Source organism: Capsicum annuum, chromosome 8, assembly GCF_002878395.1.
Source record: "Capsicum annuum cultivar UCD-10X-F1 chromosome 8, UCD10Xv1.1, whole genome shotgun sequence".
Lineage (NCBI taxonomy): Eukaryota > Viridiplantae > Streptophyta > Magnoliopsida > Solanales > Solanaceae > Capsicum > Capsicum annuum.
This window is the reverse complement of record NC_061118.1, coordinates 145,946,967-145,955,873: the sequence shown is the minus strand read 5'-3', so window position 1 is coordinate 145,955,873 and position 8,907 is coordinate 145,946,967. Positions and strand designations below refer to the sequence as shown.

At 37.9% G+C, this 8,907-nt stretch overlaps 1 protein-coding gene across 3 annotated transcripts; it reads left to right on the top strand.

Moving 5' to 3' along the window:
* Positions 1-563: 563 nt before the first annotated feature.
* LOC107839233 (protein REVEILLE 6) lies at positions 564-8,651 on the top strand. 3 transcript variants are annotated; one of them, XM_016682638.2, is made up of 8 exons: positions 564-981; positions 2,410-2,467; positions 3,668-3,791; positions 3,881-4,045; positions 4,141-4,266; positions 6,191-6,300; positions 7,207-7,266; positions 8,118-8,651. In XM_016682638.2, the coding sequence occupies exons 1-8, from the start codon at positions 764-766 to the stop codon at positions 8,214-8,216; spliced, it is 960 nt and encodes a 319-aa protein (XP_016538124.1). In that variant the 5' UTR covers positions 564-763; the 3' UTR covers positions 8,217-8,651. The 3 variants fall into 3 exon arrangements, with proteins under 3 accessions (XP_016538124.1, XP_047250439.1, XP_047250438.1); XM_047394483.1 differs by lacking the exon at positions 8,118-8,651 and adding an exon at positions 7,634-7,824 and having other exon boundaries at positions 635-981; XM_047394482.1 differs by lacking the exon at positions 8,118-8,651 and adding an exon at positions 7,631-7,824 and having other exon boundaries at positions 635-981.
* Positions 8,652-8,907: the final 256 nt, after the last annotated feature.

Sequence of the window (8,907 nt, the reverse complement as noted above, 5' to 3'; positions counted from 1 at the left end):
AATAAAGTTAGGATGATTCTTGTGGAGAATTCTGAGTGTTTTATTATGGACTTGTGGTGTAACTTATACAGAAAGAGAGGGAAGCATATGAAGTAACTGTGAAGAATGGAAAACTTATTTACAAGAAAAGTGGTGTTTGTGTGGACACAATAGAGGCTACTAAATGATTTTATTGTTTAATATATAACTCCCATTTTTTTTTAAGTTATATTAAAACAAAATGAATAACTCATATCTTTTTGTGATTTATATACATATATCATATTTTTTGTGAGTTATCTTAAAACAAAATTAATAACTCATATTTTTTGTGAGTTCTGAAAAAGTGCATAACTCACATTTTTTCGTGAGTTAAGCATATTTTCATATTGTGTTAAATATATGACAAATTTTGATATTTCTTTTTTAAAAAAGATACCTATTTTAATTCCGAACTCTAACTGAGATGAGATAGTGATAATTAGAAAATGGAGAAAATCTTTTTAACGGCCAAGAGCAGCTTCTAGAACCTACCACTTGTTGAGAAAAGCAAAAATAGTCTCCACCTGCCAATTAATTACACGTGGACGTCCCTGATCACAATTTTCCCTCCATTTGCAGTAAATGTCGGTTACATCAGCTCTCTTCCTCTCTATTTATAGCACATAGCACGTCTCTATCTTATCACAAATTTCTCTTTCACACACAAATTGAACACTCAAAAAACTGAAATTCCTGTAAGCGTATTGGAAGATTTTGGTTCGTTGAGCTAAAATAGAGACATATGGTATCTGTATATCCAACACTACCGGGTCAAGATTTCCAGTACATGGGTGATCCGATGAAAACGGGTCTAAGGGGCTTGCATCCGGTACAATCGGGTACGGGTTTGGTGATGCCAGATGATCCGAATAAGAAGACACGGAAGCCATATACGATTACTAAGTCTAGGGAGAGCTGGACTGAGCAGGAGCATGACAAGTTTCTCGAAGCTCTGCAATTGTGAGTCTCTCTAAAGCTGTTTCTGTTTCCTCATTTTTCTTGTTTTCTGGGTTTGGTTTGAGTGTTTATGCAATTTTGGATATTACTTATTGTTGTCGTTGAGGAAGTTGAAATGGACTTAGGTAAAAATGGAACCTTCGCACTTTTTGGGTTTATGTTGTGTTTGCTGATGAGATGAGTAATTGTTAAGCTTTGGTTCTGGTGGTGCCATTTTTTTGTCTTTTAGCTCGCAGCGTGGGGGTTAGGACTTACTGGATATCTGCTACTTCCAAAGGCTGGAAAGGATGAAATGAGTATTTTCTTAGAGAAGAAAGATTAATAGAACGGGAACAATCAAATGAGCAGGTACTAGTTTAGCCGAGGGCCTACCTCTATGAGGTAGTGGTATGGTCTTCGTACATTTTACCCTCCCAGACCTTGCTTGTGGGATTACACTGGGATGATGTTGTTGTTGTTGTTGGGAAAAATCCATTGAGTTAAGTTAGAGAGAACAATCACAAATCATCTACAGATGACCATGTGGGACTCATTTGCAATCGAAATCAAGAAAATGAAGGAAATGAAATCAACTTTGGAATAGACGGGTGAATTGGACCACAAAGGTGAACGCAGGAGCTCTGAATTAGGGGGATAAGTAGTATATCTGATGCAAAGTTGCCACGAGGCAGAACATGTCAGTGAGGATTCATTTAGCTTACCCCAATTTTCTTGAGATTGAGACGTAGTAGTGGTTATATCTGATGCAAGTAGTGCTGGAGGCGCTGCTTTTAAGTAAGCTGGCTGGCAAAGGCTACCTATTGAAAAATTAGGTAGTCTTGCCATATACACAGCACCATCTCCTGACCAGCTTCAGTGGATCGAAAAGTAGGAACCAGGAAGCAAAACTCATTGCCTCATTTTTTGAAATATATCTCTCTCTCCCTAGTCATTGATGGTACGTGCTTATTAAAACAAAATCTGCATATCACAGAGGTAAGGAGAAACACTATAAGTTGCATTATAAATGCAAAGTCTAGTCCTGGTTGCATCGACTTTGAGTAGGCTATCAAGGTTACCTGCAAGGAAAAAGAAAAAACAAAATTAGTCCATTGAGTGAGAAGCAGGAGCTGAGAAGAAAAGCTCCTCATCTGATAATTTCATTGATTTTATGCACTTTCTATAATTAAACCTTGATAATTGATATCAATGTAAGGAGAAGTCTTTCAAGTGATTATTCTGTCATAGACTATATCCAGTTTGCCAATCTTCCAGTAATAGGCTATGCGTCAACACTTGTAACCACTAGTTGAACGAGTTGATAAGAAATCAAGGCTGGGATAGTTTTCAAGGTTTAGCTATAGGATCATGAGATAATATCTATTCTGAAATCTAAATTCAAGACTCATGGGAAGTGCATATCCTCAATTTTTGTGCCTATTGTTCTTTCAGGTTCGACCGTGATTGGAAGAAGATCGAAGCATTTGTCGGGTCAAAGACTGTTATCCAGGTAATTTGTTAGGAAGATTATTTTTTTAAAACTGATTTATTCCTTTTTGTGGCCTGAAGGAAGATCTGATATCTGATGTTTTCTGTAGAGAAAAGAAAGAACATTTCTTAATTATCTGGCTAATTTGCTCTCAGATTGAGAGAATCTTTTGATCCTAAGAGAGGCTAGATCCTAGTCGTGCAAGCTTTGCTTTTCTTGAATTGACGTGCTGTGCTCTACTTAATTATGCAGTTGGTGATTTAGGGTAGTTTGTGCTTCTCCTGTTCTCCCTTTACCATTTCAATGTGTACCAACTGTACACGCAAAGAAATGTATACGTAAGAAACAAAAAGGCTGGTAAAGGAAAGTAAGGATGGGAGTGGGCTGTGGAGATGGTGGAGTTCGCGTTAGTCAGAGAGCCTATATAAACCAACAAAAGTAAAATGTGGGTATGAGAACCTTGTGTAGGCAGATACAAAATTTTGGCAGTACTTCCCCTTGGATACCAAGGGAAGCCACCTCGTAGAGTTCCATATTTGTATTATTTATTGTTTAAAATCAGTTGGCGTTCCTGAATGCAACTTAAGTACCTCTCACCTGGTCACAGATATAATATCACGTTTCCCATCTCCTACCTCTCTGTTTAATTACCGAGGCATGCAGATAGGAAGTTTTCTATGGGAACATCCAATGGCTTTCTTATATTTTAATGAAGACTTCTATTCATCCAAAATGTATGTATGGGCGTGTCTATACATATATATAAGTAATTTTCTTGTAATTGTTCGATAAAAATATTCTCAATGTTGTTATTTCTTCTTGCTCATCAGCTTTTGACATGATACTTTTTAACTGAAAAATTAAGTGTTCTTATCTTTTGTTTATCTTATGCTTGCCCAAGACAATCTGCTTAGAAGTGTGCTTAGTTATAGAACTAGCCATTTTTTACGACTTAACACATGTTTACGAGATCCCTTAATGGTATAGACAACATGTAATTGATGGGGAGCAATACAGCACATAGTTTTATGTCAAACTATTTAAACCCTAAATACCTTGTCTTTTAGCTAGAGTGTACAAGAATTTTTCACTTATTGTAAGAGAAACAATTGTTGTATGTCGGGGACAAACTAATATCAGCTCAATGTCTGGGCTTCACACTTCTACTATTATGCTTTATATTTTGATATGTGTCAACGTACTAAAGAGCAAGCTATGCAGATACGTAGCCATGCACAGAAATACTTTCTGAAGGTTCAGAAGAGTGGAACAAGTGAACATTTACCTCCCCCACGCCCAAAGAGAAAAGCAGCTCATCCTTATCCACAAAAAGCTCCTAAAAAGGGTAGGGACAATGTCAATATCTGTTTATTCGTTACAAGATGCTGGACTTTAACTAATTGTTGCTTGCATTTTCGTGTCTGCCTGCAACAGTTATGTCCCAAGTTGGCAGCATCCAATTTCAACCTCCCGGAGCTTTGCCTGAACCAGGATTTGGTATCGGGCCTGATCCTTTATCAGTTCCTGGGAATGCAATTAATTTTTCTCCGTGGACTTACGACAATGTGCCTGCTATCAGCACGACACAGATGAGAAAAGGTATGTCTCTGCTGATTAATAAGGAAATACAAGTAATCTGAAGTCTGAATAGCGTTGTTCTAGAAGACCTACAAGTTGAATTCTGTTATTATCAGATGATGCACAATTAACCAGTGGAGGAGTCATGCAAAATTGCAGCAGCAGTAGTAATGAAAGCATGCCTAGGAATCGTAAGACTCCAGAGGCCAATGATCAAAAGGAGAGCCAGAAGCAAATGAAAGGTGAGTATTCTCGTTGGGTTGAAGATTCTCCTTTCTTGTTGCTTAGGATGTGCCGGTGATGTGGCCCAGTATAAGCTGATGAGATATTTGTGACACTTAAGCAGCCTGTGCGGGCCTCTAGCTGACTTCTCGTATTATTAATGTACTTCTTAGGTCAGATCCTTCTCCATCATGCTTTCTGTGCATAGAATAATTAGAACAAATTTGGTGGATCGAAATATAAATATATAGGGAACATGCATTGGCTTGTTAAAGAACTTTTCTGTTTGTGCTAGTGCCCGCTAACATGAAGTGAAATGCTCAGTAGAACTGTATGTTATAGAAAAAGCCATCTCTTTTGGCCCAGTTGGTTTTGGTAATGATCTTTCCCTTTTAACCCAAGTAGTGTATGACGGTTAGGTCTGAACTGGGTGTTAGTCAATTGATGGGTCCTTAGGATGGATCGCGGGATGCTTGTAAAAATGCCGAAGTAGTTGTTTTTGGCATTCGATGTTAGTCACTGCATTGGATGCACATGCAGAGGTTAAAAACATTTACTGGAAAACTGATGCTGCAAACTGAAACAAAAAAAAATTGTTGTGATCAAATTGGGGCTTTAGTGCATTAAGTAATTAAAGCAAATATACGGTGTTGAAAATCCTGGGGGCCACATTATTTTGTTCAAAATTTCTCCTAGAAGTCGTTCACAAAGTGATGTTTGAATATCAACTACACTGTTGAGTCTTCTGGTTGACAAATGCAACTTACGAAAAAAAGTTATGTAGACATGCTGATGATTTGCAGTTTGTACCAACAAATTCATGTTGGTCTAATGTTTTTTCTTATTAGCTTCTACATAGTTCTTTTCATGATATGCTCTACTAGAGGTATCATAATTGTCCTATCTTAGTTCCTTCCCATAGTTCCTACCCTTCAAATTATGATACCAGCCTTCATTGTTAAAAGAGAAACGAAATTGACTTCCATATGGGGTCTGTTCTTCATATGCTGGCTGTACTATAGTTCTCACAATCATGCCAACTTTTAAATCCTTTCCCATCTCTCCCTTCTTTCAAATGCATGAAGCCACTTTCATTGTCAAAAGACACAAAGTTGCTATGCCTCTCTCTCTCTCATCTCGGAGTCTGAGGAAGAATCTTATATTCTACCTCTTTGTAACTCCTAGGACTCCACGTGATTTTAGCTCTTATGATCTAAGCTTGAATCTACTTGATCGGATAACACATTAAAGCTGTTGACATTATGAAGCACCCAATCATATTCCATACTGATTTTTATGATAGTTAAGAGACAGCTCAGCTCTATGAGAATCTTCAGTGAACTTATCGGAGTAATCAGACAGAATATGTTGAAGTTTGAACGAACATTCAACAAGATTTTTCTACAGTGTCCTCAGTAACATTTCTTCTACGTAATAGTGGAGTTTATCCAAAGAATTGTTCATGGGTTAAAAATCAGGCACAAGAAGGAAATGGAGAAGGGAGTGGAAAGCACTAAGAAATCTAGGGGGAGCCAAGGAGATATTCCCGGAAAAGAGGGTTGTTAGGACAAGTTTGAGAAAAATGTATTATCACATGACATTTGTATTGCACTGCACATGATAACTGCGCTTTTTGCAGCTGTTGGTACATTAATAAATTCAAAGATAGTTGGGTAGCATTCAGCTTGTTAGGGTAAAATGAGCAAATTTGAGAATCTTTGATGCTTTTATTTGTCCTATATTGCTTGTAAGCCGATGGAAAAATGCTATATTTGTTCCCCTGTGCTCTTTATTTTATCCCCATTTTGTTCATGTCGCTAAAAGGATATGCTGCAGTACCAAACACAGATTACTGCTACTTCTCTCTTTGCAGTTATTTTTATCTGCACCAAGCTTTATTAATTGAAGATATTGATTTGTTCTCCTTTGCTTTATCAATTGCAGTTATGCCAGATTTTGCTGAAGTTTACAGCTTCATTGGTAGCGTCTTTGATCCAAGTACGAGGGACCACTTAGAGAGACTAAAAAAGATGGACCCCATAGATATTCAGACGGTATGTTGGATTTATTATTGCATACATACATATATTGATGTTGGTTCCAGTTTGCATTTCACGTGATGTAAAACTGTGAACAATGAGAGGTGCAGAGACCCTGACGTTTCATGCTATAACTCTGTACACGAGTTGTATATCCTAGCTTGGATTGGGGTATAGTTGTGTTTATCGTATAGAGGTGTAAACCTGATGCTCGTCTGATCAGGGATGACCTTGTTCGACTATCATGGTGATAGAGAACTTGAATGGTTAATTTTATAGGTTAACAATTGAAACGTGTGCATGGGGTAGACGAAATACTATTGAATTTGTTGAAAATGGCAATCTTTTTGTTCCAGGATTGAGTTGGGGGGTGGGGGGATGTTTAGGTATGCGCATTAGACATTACAATTTGCCAACAATGAATCTCTACTATTTCCGATTAGTATTTAATCCTTGGCCTTTGTGGTTCGCTTTCTTTCTTATGGTGTCTAGGCCTGATAGCATGTTTGTATAGATAGGAATTGAGACTTCCAATGGTCCTGCTGTCTTCTCTGCTCATGATAGGCTTGGGGTCCTTCCTATGTTCTTTTAATATTTTTATACACTAAACAGAAAGTCTTGGTTTCAAAGGACCCCGAGACATGACCTACTTGAGAGTGAGCAAATGTCTGTCTTAGATTGCCTTCTCAGATTGCAAATTCTTATCCTATCTTTATTTGGAACTCGGACTGCAAATGAACGATAGGAATCTCTCTCTCTCTCTCTCTCTCTCTGCAAATTGTAAGCAAGTAAAGCTTGGTTCCTGGAGTATTTGATTATGTCGACTTCCTTTAATCAGACCTCAGATACTGCACGTTGACTTGGAGTCTATGAATTACTTCATGTCACTTGACTGAAATATATTGTTTTGTTGAATTACAGGCACTGATGTTGATGAAGAATCTGTCCTTCAATTTATCGAGCCCTGAATGTGAGGATCATGTAAGTCACAATCCGTCAATTACATCATATCTTAATCAGTGAAGCCTTATGTGGTGTTATCTATTAGATATCTCAAAGAGTCTTATAATGGTGATGGAGCTGGAGGAATCACACTTCTTTTTGTAAGGGATTATTTTTCTGTATTATTAGAGTCCCTGATACGTGTCAAGTCTTAGATTTTTTTTTTTTTTTGGGTAAGTGTTAAACTTTCTTGTCAAGTCTTTGATTTAATTTTCTGTTCTTCTTTCTTTTTGACAAAGTAAGTTTTTCCGGCCCAAATCTCTATACCTGTGTTTAGGGTGTTAATCTTAATCAAAGAAAATAAGTAGTGGTGGTAGGCACCAAATTGACACCGTCTTTGTAGCAGGACGACATAAATAGTTACGGTTCGTGGCTCCAGTATGTATTGTGAAATTGCTTTCAGAAGTTGTGGTTGGGTAATTTGGCTGGAGTTTTATGAGGCAAGAACTTGTACTACATAAGAGGCCAGCAATCACCAAGTGGAAGCGAGTACTGGAAAGAATCCATAAGGTCAAGGCGTCAAGCTGAGCCGTGCAGGTGTCGTTTTATAAGGTTTAAATTTGACATGGCTGGGGATCAGCTTGGCTGAGTGCATTTGCAAGATCTTCTTTTCTTTCTCGTAAAACAAAACAAATGGATGTTGAGAGAAAAAAGAACTAGGATCTTGAGTTCCATTCCTGTGGATCTTAACCTCCTCCATCCATTGGGCCATTGGGCTATTTCACCATCCTGAATTTTTTTGCGAGGATAGATGTTGCATAACATGAAAGCTAAATGAGTTGGTCAATTACCTATTGTTTATCTCATTAATTATCTTATGTTTGGTGCAGAGGAGGTTGCTTTCATCATATGGCTTGGGCATTGAAAAAGATAAAATGGACCTTCCCATAAAAACTGATTTTAGAGGTAATGCAATCCAAGCTGTCTAGGAAGATGGAGGAAGGTTTAGAGTATTCGTGGCTGTTCCTGGTGGCTGGTGGAGATGATGGCATGAAGAGAAAATGGTGTAATGAAAAGATGTGCGGCTTGTACATCTAGTATGTTGATATGCTTCAACCTTGCAAGTTGCTCAGAGCATTGACATCTCCATTCTGTACATATCGTTGGGAGAACAATGCGGGGTTAGTGTATGCTTTGAGAGGTTGCTTGTACTTGTGTAGATTGTCTAGGGCTTGAGCTGTATTAATAGGTAGACTATGCACTGCTTGTGTTGTATATTGTAGAGGGTTGTGCCCCTCGTTGGTTTTGCCCTACAAACATGTAATGGACCAAACACATTTCAAACACTTTGCAGCAATGTGTGTGGCATACTGTTTTGAGATGTTGAGAAGAAACGAAAATGAGCTTTTGTGGTTTTGAGTAAATGGATCAATGCTCTCTTTGTTAAAGATTGTGTAGGTGGGAAGGAAGCAAAACACCTAAACGTGTTGCAATGCTTCGGTACAGAGAAACATACCCTAGTTAACATTGTAAGACATCGATGCATCTTAGTTTTACAACCATTCAGTCCCTTGAGCTTTGTAAGATTGGGGATCCTAATAGGCTAAATTGTCATTCCAAAGGGGTACCTTTTGCCGAGTATGATAAAATGGTTAATGAAGTGTGTAATCAAATTAAAAT

Excerpts from the sequence above, each read along its gene's own strand:
- LOC107839233 (XM_016682638.2), top strand. The coding sequence starts at position 764 with ATGGTATCTGTATATCCAACACTACCGGGTCAAGATTTCCAGTACATG. Across the intron at positions 3,792-3,880 it reads ACAAAAAGCTCCTAAAAAGG|TTATGTCCCAAGTTGGCAGC; the intron begins GTAGGGACAATG and ends TGCCTGCAACAG. Across the intron at positions 4,267-6,190 it reads GAGCCAGAAGCAAATGAAAG|TTATGCCAGATTTTGCTGAA; the intron begins GTGAGTATTCTC and ends TATCAATTGCAG.